At 41.9% G+C, this 17,435-nt stretch overlaps 1 protein-coding gene across 2 annotated transcripts in view; it reads left to right on the forward strand.

Annotated features, from left to right (window-relative positions):
* Positions 1 to 1,429: 1,429 nt before the first annotated feature.
* LOC126389467 (neuronal acetylcholine receptor subunit alpha-7-like) overlaps positions 1,430 to 17,435 on the forward strand; it is a 65,243-nt gene continuing 49,237 nt past the window's right edge. Inside the window, exons 1-2 of one of the 2 annotated variants that reach the window (XM_050043184.1) lie at positions 1,430 to 1,445; positions 1,920 to 2,081. In XM_050043184.1, coding sequence (XP_049899141.1) covers positions 2,021 to 2,081 — 61 coding nt within the window. In that variant the 5' untranslated portion in view covers positions 1,430 to 1,445; positions 1,920 to 2,020. Of the gene's footprint in view, positions 1,446 to 1,499; positions 1,638 to 1,919; positions 2,082 to 17,435 lie in introns of those variants that run through there. The other variant, XM_050043183.1, reaches the window with a different exon arrangement.

Raw genomic sequence — 17,435 nt, forward strand, 5'->3', positions numbered from 1 at the left:
TTTAATTGCGTGGCTCCACTAGACTTTCCAAATGTTATTGGACCCAGTGAATCAAATTGGGATAGTTAAACGAGTCATTTCACAGGGGTTGTGACGCTCACAAAAATGCACACTGATTTACAGATGTCTTTTTTGCCATGTAAGTCAATGAGAAAAAATCTTTTTGGGCCACAAGGCATCACATGATGGAGGTAATTACACTAGATATGGTCACTACAAAAATTGTCTTCAAAGCCTAACATACTTTCAGTGCAGCTGTACAGAGCACAACAATAGCCAGAACAGACAAATCAAACACTGGCTTCAGTTGGTTGAAATCTGCAACCTCACTGTCAGGTGCCACTAAATCCTACACACTGAACCTGTAGAGCAGAAAACCTCTGCCTAGTACTGCTTTATCTCTCTTCAGACTTACAAGCATGTTGCTCTTCTGGCCCAGGCCCCCAGGAGAGCTGCTCACCCTTGCAGAAAAATTTTCCCAGTTGCCACTCACAGTATTCCAGCAAAAAAAATCTCTGCAGCCCAAAAGCAACTTCCCCATAGACCATTATTATAAAAGAGACGTCTGTAACACTGTTGACAGGACACCTGGAACTGCAAACAAGACCAAATAGCCTATGAATCTTTCTATTCTAAATTTTTGAACCATGGTGGTTCAAAAACAGCTGAGAAAAGTGATTTAAAAATGTGTGACGTCATTATTTTTGGTGTATGTCACTGCTGCTGCTATACTGCTGCAATGCCGAAAATGTATAAACAATGAACTTTCAATACAAGTAACAGAGCACAATTGAATGAAAGAATGAATGACTTTAATTTTAGCAAAATAAAAAATAAAACAAAAAAACATCAACAGACATGCTCAAAAAGGAGTATGAAGACGTGTACACTTACATAATCCTACTCCCTTCTCAGTATTCATGTCTCATTTGAAAAGGAAATTATCAACAACTTAACCAAACTTATTTACAACCATTAACATAAATAAATAAACAACAGATAAATGAATAAACCAACCCATCAGCATCACCCCCCTGCGTCTACACACCTCCTAAATATACTGTCTGTAGGCTACATATTTTAAAGTGCTCTAGTTGTGCTTCCTTTTATACACATACTTTTCAAAGTTGTACAACCACTATGTTTTTTCAGATTTAATTTTCCTCTTAAATTATTATCCCCCTCCCTGTCACAAAACATTTGTTGAAAATTGCCCGGAAGTAGATTATTCCTTGCTTTGTGCTGTTTTAAATTTCAGTGCGTGTGACTTTAAAAACAGTGTGTTCGTGTGTGTGTTTTTCATCCAAATTTCAAATGTGAGTAGCGCACACACACATACATGCACACAAACAAACACGCGCTCTCTGTATACGTCACACGCCCCCCCCACCCCCGCGCTGCACGCGCACATCTCTTAAATGTGGTTCAGCGCGGTTTGGAGGCAGGTGAGGGCACGAGACACAAAACAACTGACTTTGTGAAATTAGTAGCCCATAATTAGACATTAACGTAACGTGTTACCGTCAATATTAAAGTAAAAAAGCTTATAAAAGAGAATTAAACCAAATTATTTCGAGTTTAAATTATTTAAATGTCACGCCAGGCTGTAAGGAGGAAACTACAAACAAGCACGCGAGGTATTAATGAATTCGCAGTTGAATACGATGACCCAAGTGTTCTCCATCAGATATCACGCTACGATAACTTTACTTTAATCACCGCCATGTCTTGTTGTACCTGAGAAGTTTTAACAGCCATATTTCTGCCTCGGACGCGCGTGCTCGTGCAGCCCCGCTGTGTGAGGGAATGTGTGTTTGCGGAGCAGCGTGAACGCGCCAATCTCAACTCCACTCTCATTCCGGTCTGTCAGTCTTTTTCATCTCACACACTCCGTCTCCCTCCTCTTCGTCTCTCTCCAGCCTCATGTTCACACCACCGTCAAGCCGGAGCTGATTCCCCGTCTAGCCGACACTGAGAGCCCGCTGCCCGGGGCCGGCGGAGTGCACACAGCGGTGCCAGGATGAAGTTTTGGGGACCATGTTCGGTTGGATTTTATATTTGTGCGGCCATGCTTTTCAAAGGTAGGTTTGGGGAAGAGAGAAGTTTTATCTCTTTTTCTTGTAAGGCACTTCCTTCAGTAACTGCATGAGCTTGTTTAGTTAAATTAAGAGTATAAAAAACAGATGATTGTGACGGAAAATCACTGTTAGTCCTGCAGCTTTTGTGTTTTGGATTATCTTGTCTAGACCTTTTTCTGTTACACCTTAAGGGACAGATGAGGTTTGGTTTGGTCTGTTGGAAGCATTTTTTTTTAAAGATTTGACAACTTGTTCCTTTGCACAAGCTATTGAAATGAAAGACAAAATTTAAACGTGAACCATGGAACTTTTCAATAATTAATTTCAAGTTACAAAGTCCAAAGAATCACTATAAATGTTGTGTGGCTTCTGAATGTTTGAATGACAAATGTGAGTCAGTAAAAAAACACCTCCTTCTGCACCCTAAATTAATATTAGTTTCACACACTCATGTACCTTTTGTAAAAGGGCGATTAATTACACTAAGAGGTATTTTTAGATACTGTGCCCATGTCCTCCATTAATGTTTGATCATTCGTGTGCAATTAGATGTTCATGCATGACTCTAATTCTCTCCTAAGCTCCATCCCATCATCAGCATCTGTAACATCTGTGTTGTTTACTTATGGGTTTGTGACACAGAGGCTTTGCTGAAGATATGCCCTCAAACCCTCTATTTAGGCATGTGTGTGTGTGTGTGTGCGCGTACAGTATGTGTGTGTCCACCATATGCAGACATCAATCTGCCGTCTTCCACCTTCCTCACATCTCCAGCGATCCAGTCAGTGGTCATCTTGTTAGTAAGGAGGGGGGAGGAATGACCTAAATGACAAAGACTGAAGGGCTGTCTTTCATGGACAGTGTTGCTGTCTCATGATGAGACAGTGTGTCCTGTCTACTGTCAAAGTTGTGAAAGCATTGCAAAAGATACATATAAAGCACAAGTGAAGTAATGTGGTAAAATTGTAGGGTTTTCTTTCCTTTTTTTCTCAAACAATTCCTAAAAATCTGCCAGCATGGTGAGAAAGTTTCAGTGTCTTTTTAAAGGGGTGCTTTGCTGAGTCGATATAATACCATATCCTGATGAAACTGGTGATTTACACCCCTACATCCAGCAGATTGTCGGTGACTCTCAGGCTGTCGCTCAAACTACAGATTGTGCCTCTGCATTTTCCTGTGCCCTCCACCCACCATGGTCACAAAGAGTATAGAAGCGGATCAAGGGAGACACCTGCTCCTCTCTGTTTATCAAGCTCAGATGAAACTGTAAAACTAGGCAGTGCTGATCAAATATAAACCAAGAGTCTGTTACTGTATCGCCTTCTCAGCTAAAATGTTTTCAGAAACATTTTTTAGTACTCTGTTTAACTGTAATTCAGGATTGTTTGTTTCCTGTGTCAAACAGACAAGCTTGCATTACGCTTGTTCGAGATGAACTGCGCCTCGCATGGCAAGTGGACAAGAGCAGGCGTCTGCAGCAGAAGGTGGTGACAAAAAGCCGCTGTCAAGTCAGTCAGTTTCCAGCAACATTCAGTCCGTACAGGAAGTCACAGAAAAACTCACACTTGTCCGATCTGATGCCAATTTATAAAAATGCTATCAAACTTTACCATCAGTCAAACAACATGTATTCTCTTAACAGAATAAACCTTCAAATCAGACAAATAACATCTAAATCTCTGAATTTCAACAAAAGTGTAAAGTTTATCTGAAACATCATCTTGTTGAGTCAACATCTAAACCAGTCTGTTAGATCAGGAGAGAGCTAGATGTTTCCCATCATGCCCTAGGTCGTGCAGTCGGTGGAGAGCAACGGCAGCGCCTGGTTCTAAAAACTGCGACCACCTCGCTCTTGCGAGAATATCGCTGTCCACTTTTGTTTGACGCCACAGCAAGTCTGGATGAAGTTGGATACAAAAATAACCAGCATACATTGTGCTGCGATCGCCGATGATCAAATCTGCGCAGGCCTGGCTCATCTTGAAAGAGCATTTTTTGTCACCCACCAGCGGGAGCATTTATTGTTCCAGTGCAGTGAAGTGCATTCTGGTAGTTGAAAGTTTTCTACCTCTTGAGCAAAAGCAGATGTCACAGCCCTTTTTCTCTGTCTTCTCTGGTCATATAGTCCCTGTTTCATAAAGTATTTGTATCTTTCTACTGCATCGACAACCTATGGTCTAAGACAGTTTAAAAATATTATTAACATGAACAACTCTTTTCCAGATCCAAAAAGTACTCGTACTCGTCGTACTCGTATCGTACTCGTTGTCCTCCGCTTATCCAGGTCCGGGTCGCGGGGGCAGCAGCCTCAGCAAAGAAGCCCAGACAGTCCTCTCCCCAGCCACTTCCGTCATCTCTTCCGAGGGAACCCCGAGGCGTTCCCAGGCCAGCCGGGTGATGTAATCCCTCCAGCGTGTCCTGGGGCGGCCCCAAGGTCTCCTCCCGGTTGGACATGCCAAAAACACCTCCCAAGGGAGGCGTCCGGAAGGCATCCTTACTAGATGCCCGAACCACCTCAACTGGCTCCTCTCGATGTGGAGGAGCAGCGGCTCTACTCCGAGTCCCTCCCGGATGTCCGAGCTCCTCGCCCTATCTCTAAGGCTGAGCCCAGCCACCATGCGGAGGAAACTCATTTTGGCTGCTTGTACTTGCGATCTCGTTCTTTCGGTCACTACCCAGAGCTCGTGACCATAGGTGAGGGTTGGAACGTAGATCGACCGGTAAATCGAGAGCTTTGCTTTCTGGCTAAGCTCCCTCTTCACCACAGCGGATCGTTTAAGCTGCTGACGCCGCCCCAATCCGCCTGTCAATCTCCCGCTCCATCCTACCCTCACTCGTGAACAAGATCCCGAGATACTTAAACTCCTCCACCTGAGGCAGGACCTCCCCCCTGACCTGGAGAGGGCAATCCACCCTTTTCCGGCTGAGGACCATGGCCTCAGACTTGGAGGTGCTGATTCTCATCCCAGCCGCTTCACACTCGGCTGCGAACCGTCCCAGCAAGAGCCGGAGGTCACTGTTCCAAAAAGTAGAGTGCTAAAACTTAAATTTGTGATGTCCCCTTTTCCCTTTTAGGTAACTTTCTTTCAAAGGATAAGCAGCAGAAACAACTGACATGATGGCGCTAGATAGATGGATTTCACTCTTCTGTTCACCAACCTCTGACACAGACACCCCCTACAGGATGTTACTTTAACAGTGGATGTCATGGCGAGTCACGTTCGACTGTTGGCAGGAGTCTTTGGGCATGGGGATTAAAGAACCAGCTAGCCGCTTGTAGGCCTGCTATGTTCACAGTCACTGCACCATTGATAAGCAGCTTTAATCTGTCAAGGGAAACACAAGACAATAGCCAAAAGGGGTGAGATAGGACAATTTAGTTCCTTGAAATAGAAACATGATTTTGTGACATCTTGGGCTCCACGCAGTCGTGTAGACAGATGACGGAGCGAATTAGACTTAAGTTTACTCCTCAGGCAGTGGACTTTTTTGTTTTGGTAATAACCAAATATAAAAGACTCAACAGCCTCATATTCAGATGCAGTAAAAATACAAAATATCCTCTGATGAATTTATTTTCCTGACCCTAACTGGTAAGAGTGAAGTTGCCTGGCACAGATGCTGTAATAATATCTGCTTGATTTCAGTGCAACGGCTCATCTCTCTTGATGTCTTCCTCTGTCTCTTTCATTTATTCTCTTTCTCTCTCGCACAGTCTGCTCGCCTCTTATATTTTCCATGGTCAGCAATACTCGACACTTCCCAAGACTCTACGCTCTTTAATCACAAAGTTTATGTTAAACGTACTTTTTATGCTCTTGTTCAGCATCTCAGTCATGTGTGAAATGCTGCTGCTCGTTCACTGACAATGCTGAAAACATTAAAACTGTGTAACTGTATATGGGCACCCTAAATTTACCTGATAACCTGTGGAGCTTTCTGTAGTTTTTAAAAAGATATGCAAGGCTCGGTAGATTGTGTTAAACATGGTGTTGAAGTATGGATGTGGTAGCCACGCACTCAGCGCTGCAACACAACGAAGGTCTTAGCTCCTGGATTAGGATTAAACATCCAGTGGTCTTAGAGCTCTGAGCCCTCGACCACAGATTATAAATCTCCTGTATGAATCCATCCATCCCAAACTCCATTAACACACAACACCATGCGCTCTGATCCCTGCTGCTCACCACTGTGGATTGTCACATGATGCTAGAAATGATGTGCTAATGGATGGGTCCGTGACTCCTCGTTTGCTTTAAGCAACACACACACACACAGTGGTAATGAGCACGTGTACATGCACATGGAAGCCCATTCACTTTCAGAGAAAGACATTAAGAGACACGAAGAAGTGATGAGCAATACAAGTTGGCTGCAGAAAGTGGAGAGGGTTGCAATCGCTTATGTAAAATTGATCTTTATGAGATTACTTCTTGACAATGACATGCTGCCCTTCTCTTGCCTCTGTGTCTGTTTGAGTGGGTGCAGGTTTCAGATTTAAGCCTCTTTATGACATTTATATTTATATTTCCAAGACCAAGCAGCACAGCATGAATACAGCAAATAAAAGCCTTAATTAAACTCATTTGATACGGTATGTAGTGGACTGAAAATTGTTTTATTCTCGTGGGCTACCTAACGTTGAATTTGTATTTATAATGTTAATAATTTGTATAATAAAAAAATTAATACTGGGCACTGTGTGACGACACAATATTGCCACAGAAAAATATTGCAACACTTTGCTGTATAAATGTTTTGCTCCCACCCGTAGCTGTCTGTGCAGTAGGAAGATGCAAATACCTTTTGAAATTGGTGCAGCATGACTAGAGAAAACAGAAGAAAAAGGGCTGTGACATTTCCTTTTGTAGAAAACGTACTACTACCACAATGCACTGCACCGCACCAGACCAATGAACTCTGGTTGGTGATGTAATGCAGTTTGGCCAATTTGACACAGGAAACAATATAATGGCCAGCTGGTAACAAACAGTCTTGACTGACAGCTAAAATATGTTTCTGAAAACATTTTAAGTGAGAAATAGGTAATGCAGCAACAGATTCTTAGTTTATATTGTAACAGCACTGCTTAGTTTTACCGTTTGATGTCAGCATTTTCAGCCGCTGTTTTTACAGTTCAGAAAACAGTATGGCATCCACTTCCTGTTCACAAATTCTTGTATTCTAGCCAAACAGTGCACTAAAATATGCTTATGAATACATTTTAGCTGAGAAATGGGCAATACGGTAACGGTATCTTGGTTTGTATTTGGTCAGCACTGCCTAGTGTTAAGGGTGGTAGACCTGGTTCAATCCCAAGAGGGAGCACTTCTGTGCGGAGTTTGCATGTTCTCCGTGTACTCCGGCTTCCTCCCACAGTCCAAAGACATGCAGGTTAATTGGTGACTCTAAATTGCCCGTAGGTGTGAATGTGAGTGTGAATGGTTGTCTGTCTCTATGTGTCAGCTCTGTGATAGTCTGGCAACCTGTCCAGGATGTACTCCACCTTTCGTCCAACGTCAGCGGGGATAGGCTCCAGCCCCCCCGCGGCCCCTAACAGGATAAGTGGTTATGAAAATGGATAGATGGATGCATAGTTTTACAGTTTGATCAGAGTTTGAGAGAGAGAAAGACAGGGGCGTGTCTCTCTAGATCTGCTTCTATACTCTTTGTGTATGTGATTGTGTTGGCGGGCATACAAAAATGTGGAAGTACAATCTGTAGTTTGAGCAACAGCAATACAGACAGCGAAAAGTGATTTGAGCTGGGAGATGAGCAGGGAGTTCTGGGTGCTGGTAAGATCAAATGAAGTTTTCCAAAGTTCATTTTAACACATATTGTCCACATTGTCATGACACAAAGTTGGTTGAAAATTTGTGAAATGTCCCTTTAAAGAAGTCAAACATACAAGTTTTAGCTTATGTGCAATGACTTCACAACCCTGTCTTGATGAAGTCTCACAAGATGTAAAACAAGTGTCATTAAAAAGCTGTGTAACATTACTAAAAGAACTTTTTTATGGCTCTAAAAATTTTCAGGACATTTTAAGGACCCATGGATGTCCCGGGTTTTCCCTAAACCTCTTCATTTTCACCTCCCTCTATAACCTGAATTATATCTCTCCTCCCTGCCCCTCCTTTACACTCTGCCTCCCTCACTTCTGTGCCTGCTGTTATCAACTCCTATGTCTCGTTCCTCTCTCTCCGTCTTCATCTCTCCCCGTCTCCTGTCTGTGTTTTTAGGCGATGAGCTCGCCACCTGGCTTAAGATGCAGGTTTAAAGCTGCTGAACATCTGGATACTTCACTGCTGACCTCCCCTGACTCTTTCCTCCACCTAATGATTGATAGTGAAATAATGAGGTGCTAGACCATTGCCGGTGTAGAAGTGACCTTAATTTAAAATGATGAGCACTTGATTTTGAGTTTTAGAGGCAGTACCGTCTGTCAGGTACTCATAGGTGTTACACAATAACAGTGGCACCGTTACGAGTATCCTCTCAAGTTTTGTGTCTTTTGAAGGACACGTGTTTCTCAGAAGCACAAGGTAATGCGCTCACAGGCACAGGCGGACACTTTGTTGCAGCCCATCAGACATTTTAGTGTCTGAGTCGCATTATGTCTTCACCTTGGGGTGCTTTTCTTACAGTTAAATGATAGTTATCAAGGTCTTTGTCACAGTCTAAAGGAGAGAAAGATGGCCTCTGTGAAGGTGGACACACATTTACAGGTTTGAGACAGGAAGTTTCAGATTATACAATTTATATACTTTGTACTAGAGTGACTGCTGTACACTTATCATCTGTATCAAACATGCTTAATTTTAGCAAAATGCATTTCCAATCCTGTCACTCTGGCCAGTGAAATTTTGGTAATGTCAGTATGTGATGTACCTACCTACCTGTTGTAGGGCCGTTACGATAAATGCAATATTGCAATACTGCCATCCACTACCATGAGTAGTAGCTTGTCACTGTCACTTTTTTAGAGCTGTCCCGAACTAAGAATTTTCCTAGTCCACCAACAGTCATCATTTAGGGCCATTAGTTGACTAGTCGCCCGCATGTTTACAATATTAATTTCGTTTTTAAATGATATATTTTGGGCGTGGCAACACAACAGTTTGAGTTGAAGGTGTGAGAAAGAATAGTATCAGTAACACTGTTAACACTGTGCTACATTACAGAGAAATACAAAACCGTACTAATGAACCTTCATTAATATAGGCCTATATTTTACCTACAAGTGCACGTCACACACTGAGCGAGCCGCCTGTTAATGACGCTGTCGGCAAAGCAGTAATGATTGTGCTAAGTGGCTAATGGGCATGTAGCTACTTCCATGTTTCAGATGATACGTCATGTTTGTAGTCGACCAATGAAGATGAGTTTACATATCACCTTGGGTTCGTCCTTCACCTTCTCAAAATGATCCCACACTTTGGATTTCCTGCCCGACATGTTATTAACTAGCCTGTGGAATAACTGCAGGTACCAGCCCTGTAAGTTAGGGGCCGTACACATGCTGTGTGTTGAACCACCTGGAAAACACAAGGTCGGGCACTGGGAGCTACTATTGTGCCTTTTTTGTGCCAGCTTTCAGGAGCACGGCTTCTTCCAGGTGCTGTTTATAAGTGTGTAGACCTATCATCCGTGGGACAGATGTAAAGCTCTGGGTAGCCCTGTGCTAACATGATCAACTTTTCCATATTTATCAGACTGAATATTTACAGAAGAAGGGAAAGATATCTGTCGGCCGTGATTGGTTTGTAACGTGACATGGTCCAGTTATATAGCTATTGATTCATTTTGACAAGGTGCAGCTCCTAATAGAGTTTCACATTTTTTTTGCGACTAAGCGACCATTGAAATCTTGCCAACTAATGACCTTTCTGGTCAACTAATGTTTGGTCTACCATTAGTGGGCAGCCCTACACTTTTTACCCAGCCGTTGACCCACAGTGGAGGAGGGGCGGATACAACAGATAGAACAAAGACTAACCGTCACATCGCTGAAAAACGTTGGAGTATTGGAGGATAAATGATAAAACCCGTACATCCTCTCGTCCTATGTGCTTTATCCTTAATTTCAAGTACTTTACCTTGTGCCAACATTTATACTTCTGGGATATTCTGTATCATAGCAACCAGATGCAACCAAAGCGTCTCCGCTGAAAAAAACGGTGCTCCCCATATTGCACCTCATTGCCCTTTTGCGTTCTGCAATTCACAATAAACAAGTGTTTCATTTGTTTTAAAACGGTGTCACCTTTGTGATTTAAACAGCAACAATATAAATACTAAATATGGTGATAATACACATCGTGCCGCCTCTAATCACTGGTGCTGCTATATTTGATTGAGTAAAAAATCCCAATGGAATGAGGATGAAATTAAGTGAAGTTGCAGTTTCAGTTTTTAGTTTTCATGTCACGCGCTATGTGTATATACAAACACATTTTTATGTGAGTCGTGATTGGAAACTAACAGCATGTCGCAATGCCCTACCTGAGTTCTTGCTGTAGTGGGTGTACTGTTTCATCTTCAAGGTGTAAATCATATTCGGCACATGAAACAGCGTCAGACAAACAAAATGTACTGCGGCTTTAATCATATCACTCCCTCCCCATCACCATTGTGCTGTGTATATGCAGAGCTATTTATTTTTCTGTTTAACACATACACTAACACAAGACATTTGCATCAGAATGGTTGAAGCTGTGCAGCATTTTTCGTGTCTGTCCAGGCCCTCAGGCCCTCGCTGGCGGTCTGTCAGCGGTTTCTTTGTGCAGCCGTATTCTCCCCCCAGGTTCATAACTCTAGTCCTTCTGTCCCAGAGCATTCTGGGATTAGAGCCCTGTTATGCTCCAGACTGGATAATAGACTTGGCTCTTTACGAACATTTTTTTTGAGATTTAGCAAGCATGTTTACCACCATATGAAACAAGATTACTCTAAATAATGAGGGGTTTGTTTCACAATAGTGTGGTTTCTATGTTAGTGCTTGGACAAGGCTCAAAAGAAAAAACTTGCTCTCAGCATGTAAATTAATGTTGCGCTGAACTGAAGTAAAATTAAGTGTTTTTTTAAATGTATACAACACAGGATCGTCGGTTACTGTTTGTTAACACACTTGCTTGTTTCACCTCGCTATCGCTACACCTTTCAGCGCTGTGTCTCTTGGATGCCTGCTGCTTATGGTCTGGCACCTGATCACTACCTTTTTAGGAAGTCCCGACCTGACCTGAGCGCTGTGGGGGTACACGCTCATAAACATCCAGAGCACGGACAGTAAGAAGAAAATAAGAACAGACAGGCAGAGGGCAGAATCTCTGAAGAAAAATACACAACCACACACTTCTAGTGGGTCATAAATGATGATTGAGAGGGTGTGTGAGTCTGTACATTGTCTTAGGAATATCCTGAATAGTGTATCTTTTAAAGTCTTTTATTCTCCCTTCTATTCTTATCATCCCGACCCTTTTGTCCCCACAGCTCTGTTGTGTCCTCGCTGTTTATTCACCATGGTTCATATTACATCACTGGGAACCTCAGGGGCCAGAGGAGGCCCCATGTTAACCCTGTTAACACTGTCTGTCTAGCGGGTGAGATTATTCATGTGGAAAAAAAAGTGGCTGAAGCCAGTTACACTAGAGCTGTAGAGAATCATGGACACAGCATGTAAAAGCAGTGAAACTTGCAAAAACAGCTGTGATAGGCTGAGACACCTGCCAATCAAGCAAAAACACCAACAATTAATTTATTTCGCTGGACATTGTTTTCTTCCTCAGTAGCAGCTGAAGGATAGTGACACAAAGGAGGATTTTTTACTAAACAGTAGGGATGCTAAGGTGAGGAAATTTTCCCTCGGGTTAATAAACTCATGACAACATAGATGTTACTGATTACACCGGTTATTTTACAAGGAAAGGTATTCATCAGTGACGCTCAGCACCTATCGAGCACTGTATAAAGTTGCTGATAACACAAACCAAACATTTTCCACTGTTCCAGTTTCATGTTAAAAAACTTTAACTGGTGAAACACAAGTTGACTTTTAATATTAAAACTCACAGGAAATACAATGCAATTAGATTAGCACTACCGCTATCATCCATGAAAAATGCGTATTAAAAACAAGACAACCATCATTTTCAGCATGTGTTGACAGTGGATCAGTTTGAAATACTGCAGTGAGCAATGGAATAAGACGGAGCGGCCACAGTGAGCTGTTACACTACAGGTGACAGGCTGCACACCTCCAACTACCTATCCAACTCCTTTTCCCTTTTTTTTTTTTTTTTTAAATTTCTTTTTTTTTGAGCCATGCGCTGTTCATATCTGGTAACGTGATTGTGCTGAAACAGATTGGTGGTATTACCTTTGGTCATTGAAACGGTCTTTCTGTGCTGTCGTCTTCACAAAAGCCAAAATGTGTCCAGATGACGGACCCGGCATTCCTCTATGGTTCAAGCTGCTCAAGTTGCTCAGTTGGCTCAGTGTCTGAGCTCCATGTTGCTTTCAGGTCGCGGACTGGGTGGGTTGGAGTCACGTGACTACACGTGCAGTAGTACGTTTTTAAGGGGACAGTATATGAACACACACGGTGGAGAAAACGAAATTACCGACAGGAATAGTCATGTTGGTTTCGATTGATTTTCATGGAATAGCCTCAACATTCAGCCATCATGTTTGTAGCCTTCTTTTTAATTTATTTTCAATATATGCACACTAAGTTGAAGACCAAAAATGCCATTGATTAATTTTCCATCAACTAATCATTTCAGTAGTTTCCAATCAGTTTTTTGAACAAGGCATCTATCTTTATGATAAGTTTTGTGACATCATGTTGGGGTTTCCCAAAATTTTAATAATACGAAAATCCAGTCTTACATGATAAGACGACCTGATCTACATAAGAGTGGTACAGTGTCTTGGCAGAAAGAGACTAAGGAACAAAGCAATTATCATTCCTCTGCGTGTGTGTGTGTGTGTGTGTGTGTGTATGTGTGCGTGCGCGCTGGACACTGGCTCAGCCTGGATCAGTTTAGCTGAGCTCATCAGGGGCACTAAAACACCCTGATGTAAGAGGTGGTCATTTAGTGCTCTGCCTAAAATAGCACTCCTGTTTGGGTGTGTGTGTGTGTGTGTGTGAGAGAGAGAGAGAGAGAAAGGAAGAGGGAGAACGGGTCCCTCAGGCCGCCTGTGTTTGGATAGCCTGTGTCTGATGAGTGTGTTTGGGAGCCTCATCTGAACGCACTGACCCAGTAAAAAATATTCAGATGGGACACAATCGCCTAGCTGAATTTCTTGGTGTATGTTTGTGTGTGTGTGTGTGTGTGTGTGTGTGTGTGTGTGTGTGTGTGTGTGTGTGTGTGTGTGTGTGTGAGAGAGACAGAGAGACAGAGAGAGTGAGAGAGGTAATAATTACGTGCTGGAGTGTATTTGCACACAACAAAAACCTATATTTCGGCACAGTTTACACATCAGCTGTGCAACAAAGTTCACCTTCTACCCGTTTGTTTGGACTCACTTGCCCTCTTCCTCGAGAGACTTCCTATTGAATCCCACTATTTGTTTGCAGACGATGCTAACCGGTGACAGAGCTGATCATGATCATGAATTAATTTCCAGGTTTTTTGTTCATTTCCTCAAAACCTAAGCGGCTCTAGGATGCACTTACTCATTGCAAATCAGAACAAAAATGCTGAAAACAGGAAAAACAAATCAATTTAGGACAAGGCAGAGAGACTGAAAAGGAGGAACAGAGGTAACAAGAGGGAGGCATATATTTATAGAGAAGGATTAAAAGAGGGGATATGACAAGATTTGGAACGGCTTGTAAAGAGATGAAGCCACTGATAGAGGCAGAGAGGTGCAGTGGAAATAGAGAAGAATAAACACTGTACAGTAGAATAGCAAAGGAGTGGGATACTGCAAAGATTGGGGTGACTTTTACATGAGGAGGAAAGAGGGTGGAAAGAATTGGGATTAGAGGTGTGACGCTTGAGAGGAAGTGAGGGAGGAAGGATGGCAAGAATGTGCCTCTGATTTTCTTCATTTTATTTACATTTGCATATTACATTAAAAAACTGTTAGAAAGTCTTAACTGTCCTCGAGGGGCAGTTTGGTTTGCAGCAGTAGTCAACGCAACCAAAATTATAGAACACCAACATCATAAAATGATACAGTAAATAGACATAAGTACATTAAACATACAACAAGCCGTTTACAGGATGCAGAGCGATGAGGTAATGCATTTATTTGTGGCTATGTAAAATTCAGTAACTCTAATATGAAGATAATGAAAGTCAACTTTGTTTAGCCGCTAAAGTAAATTCATATGTTGACGTAAAACCACGTTTCCCAATGTCTTTCATAAATAAAATAAATATATTACATACGTCTATCACTGTCCCTTTTAGTTTTTTTTTCTGTTTATCTGTCAGTTTGTTTCTTCTTGTCTTTGCTGATTCTGCCCCAGTATCAGCCATAACCATGAAATATATAAAAATATATAATAAATAACACTCTTCAAAGAATAGTCTCCTCCTTCTTACTTATAACTGGCCAATGTTGAACTCATTGTGAACTTTGCCATGTAAACATGTAAACAAAGGCTCTTCTGGTCTGCGTGCTGTAAATTGTTTCGTACAATTTCATGCTCACGTAGGTCATATAGAGACATCAGTTTCATAACCAGTTGTAAACTCCTTGTAGTTGCTTTAAAGGTATACTATGAAGGCATTGTTGGTTACTGGTTGTAAACAGTATCTCCAGGGAAGGTAAAGGCCAACCCCAGCTTTGTTCGCTTTTGCCTCACGATATTTGCGTGTTTTCTGCGCTGTGTCCACCATTTTTATTCTTTCTTTTTGATGCATGCTGGTTGCAGATGGTTGCTACCTTTTATACAGTCCAGTTCAAACATTCCAAATTCGATTTACAAGTGTAATCTTTAAATCTGCTTCATAACTCAAGGTTCACCTAAAAGCTTTTTCAGGAGCTTTCGAACACACCTCACTGTCTTTCTCAGTGTGTTGAATTTGCTCTATTGTCATCTGAAGCATAAAAGTTCCTTTGAAACAGTAGGTTTACTAAAACTCTTAAGTCAAGGTCCACTTTCCACAGGCAGCGTTCATCGTTTGACTTCATCGAGATGAAGTTTAAAGCTCTGGAAAAAGCTAGAAGGTTGACTTCAATCTGGTTGAGAATAAATCGAATTAACTTTAATTTATAAGTGTGCAATACAAAGCTTAAAAGCATCTGGATCTCTGACGTAGTTTCTTCTTAACAAACAGGGTTAATGGTGGTATACGCAGTCTTGAATACAGTAGCAAACTTCAGCAGTCTTCTCCTCTTCCCATCTTTCACATTCGTACAGAGCTGCCGTGTGTCTGAAATCTGATTTTCCTCTTACCTTGCACACACTATGGAAATGTTTTCTTTTGGCTGATGCTGAGCAAAATTATCCTTTATCTCTGTTCATGGCTGCAGCTGTCCCATCCTGACTCAGAAGTTGCCATTTTTGTCAGTATCAATTTTTCAAACCATCCCTCTGTCCTGATGGTTGTCAATTCTTAATGTGTTTCTTGTGGTCACATACAAACAGTGGGTCTCTTTCCAAAAACAAAACACCCACAATCTTATTTCTGTCCTTGGTATTTTAAAGGCTCTAAAACTTTACGTCAGGGGGCTGAAACCCTTTCTTAGTTTGGACTGATTGAAAGGCGGGGTGACATATTCTTGGACCAGTTCTCGCACCACCACAGCGCACAAAACAAAAAGCCTACAGATATACAGAGCAAATTTACATTTCTACGTGTCTCACATTTTTCATTTCCTCTCCGTTCTCCTTCACAATAATCTGCGAGATTGCTCTCACGTCCAATATTCTTCTAATAAATGTTGATGTTGAGGCAGCACACTCAAAAAGAAAATTGGCTTGGTCTCAAAGGAGACCTTGTGACTCTGTGAAATGCATTAATATTTTGTGGGCTTTTGCAAGCTGACATAGAAAGTCCCCTTGGGTGCTGATGCCCTCAAGGTCCCCGAGGTGCCCAGAAACAGTCTGGCTCTGCTTATAAGCCAGAACTAATTTCATATGCAGACATCCTGGAGCTCAGGGGCAACATCGCTGTGCTCCTGTAGATCAGTGAGGTTAGGTTAACATGCATACATCAGTGTAAACAGGGAGAAACACAAACACACACATGCAGAGCGATGTCAGAGCAATATATAACCTGTGTCTGAGGGACGTTTGTGTTAAATTAAATTGAGCATAGAGGAGATAAACAAAGGTAACATTGTGATCTTGAAATTAAAAGGCAGTTCCTGTATCTTAGTGGTTGTGAGATTGTGAGAATATGGCACCCTAGATGGCCGCAATGAATTCTGAAAGCTCATTTTCTCCTTCAAATTATACAATTCCCTTTTGTACGACATAACAAATGGCAATTACACTGAAAAATGTACTTGCTTTTACTAATTCCTTTTTTTATAATAGAAAAATAACATTTTTGTCTGGTTCAGCTAATCACTGTCGATGCAGCACTGAAGGACCGTTCTCTCCCTGCTCTCTCTGGCTGGTTAGCTTCAGCTAACACAGCACAACGTGATCTCATCAGATTTTGCCAACTTATGACCCTCAGCAGAGGTTAACATCCAACACCGACACCAAAACAGCTCATCTCTGTCGTTAAACCTGTTAATAACCGTTGGGTAATGTTAGCCGTGTGATGCTGACAGTTCAGGCATTCGCTTTCATCCACATCAGTAGCTCATTCACAGCTGTGTGACTATGAGCTGACTGGTAACAATCAATCATATACAGGCAGGTGAGCTTTTCTCATGTTTTGACAGTTCCAAAGTGTCTGCCTTGGTGATGATTTTATTCCGTTTCCCATTTTATAAGAGGTGTCAGGTTATTTAGGGCTTTATATGCCTCCACACTGGCAACAGCCATGACCAGGGATATTATGTTTTTGGGTTGGCTGTCCTTCCATTCGTCCTTCCCATTCTTGTGAGCGCAATATCTTAAGCCTTGATGGAATTTCTTTCCATGTGGCACAAATGTCCATTGGACTGAAAGATGAACTGATCAGAATTTGGTGGTCAAATGTCAAGGTCACTTGACATCAAAGCACGTTTTTTGCTATAGCTCAGGAAAACATACATTAAAGGGAAATTTCGGTTTATTTCAACCTGTCTCCTGTCGTCCTAAATTTGTTTCAAGTGACTAGTGACATAAAAATAATAGTTAGCATGTTAGCCGTTAGCCTAGATACAGCCGGGGCACATAGTAGCATCAGACCTGTTAAAACGTAAGTGAACGGGCATACTTCAAGTGCAAAGTTAGTCCAC

Source organism: Epinephelus moara, chromosome 4 (genome assembly GCF_006386435.1).
Source record: "Epinephelus moara isolate mb chromosome 4, YSFRI_EMoa_1.0, whole genome shotgun sequence".
Lineage (NCBI taxonomy): Eukaryota > Metazoa > Chordata > Actinopteri > Perciformes > Serranidae > Epinephelus > Epinephelus moara.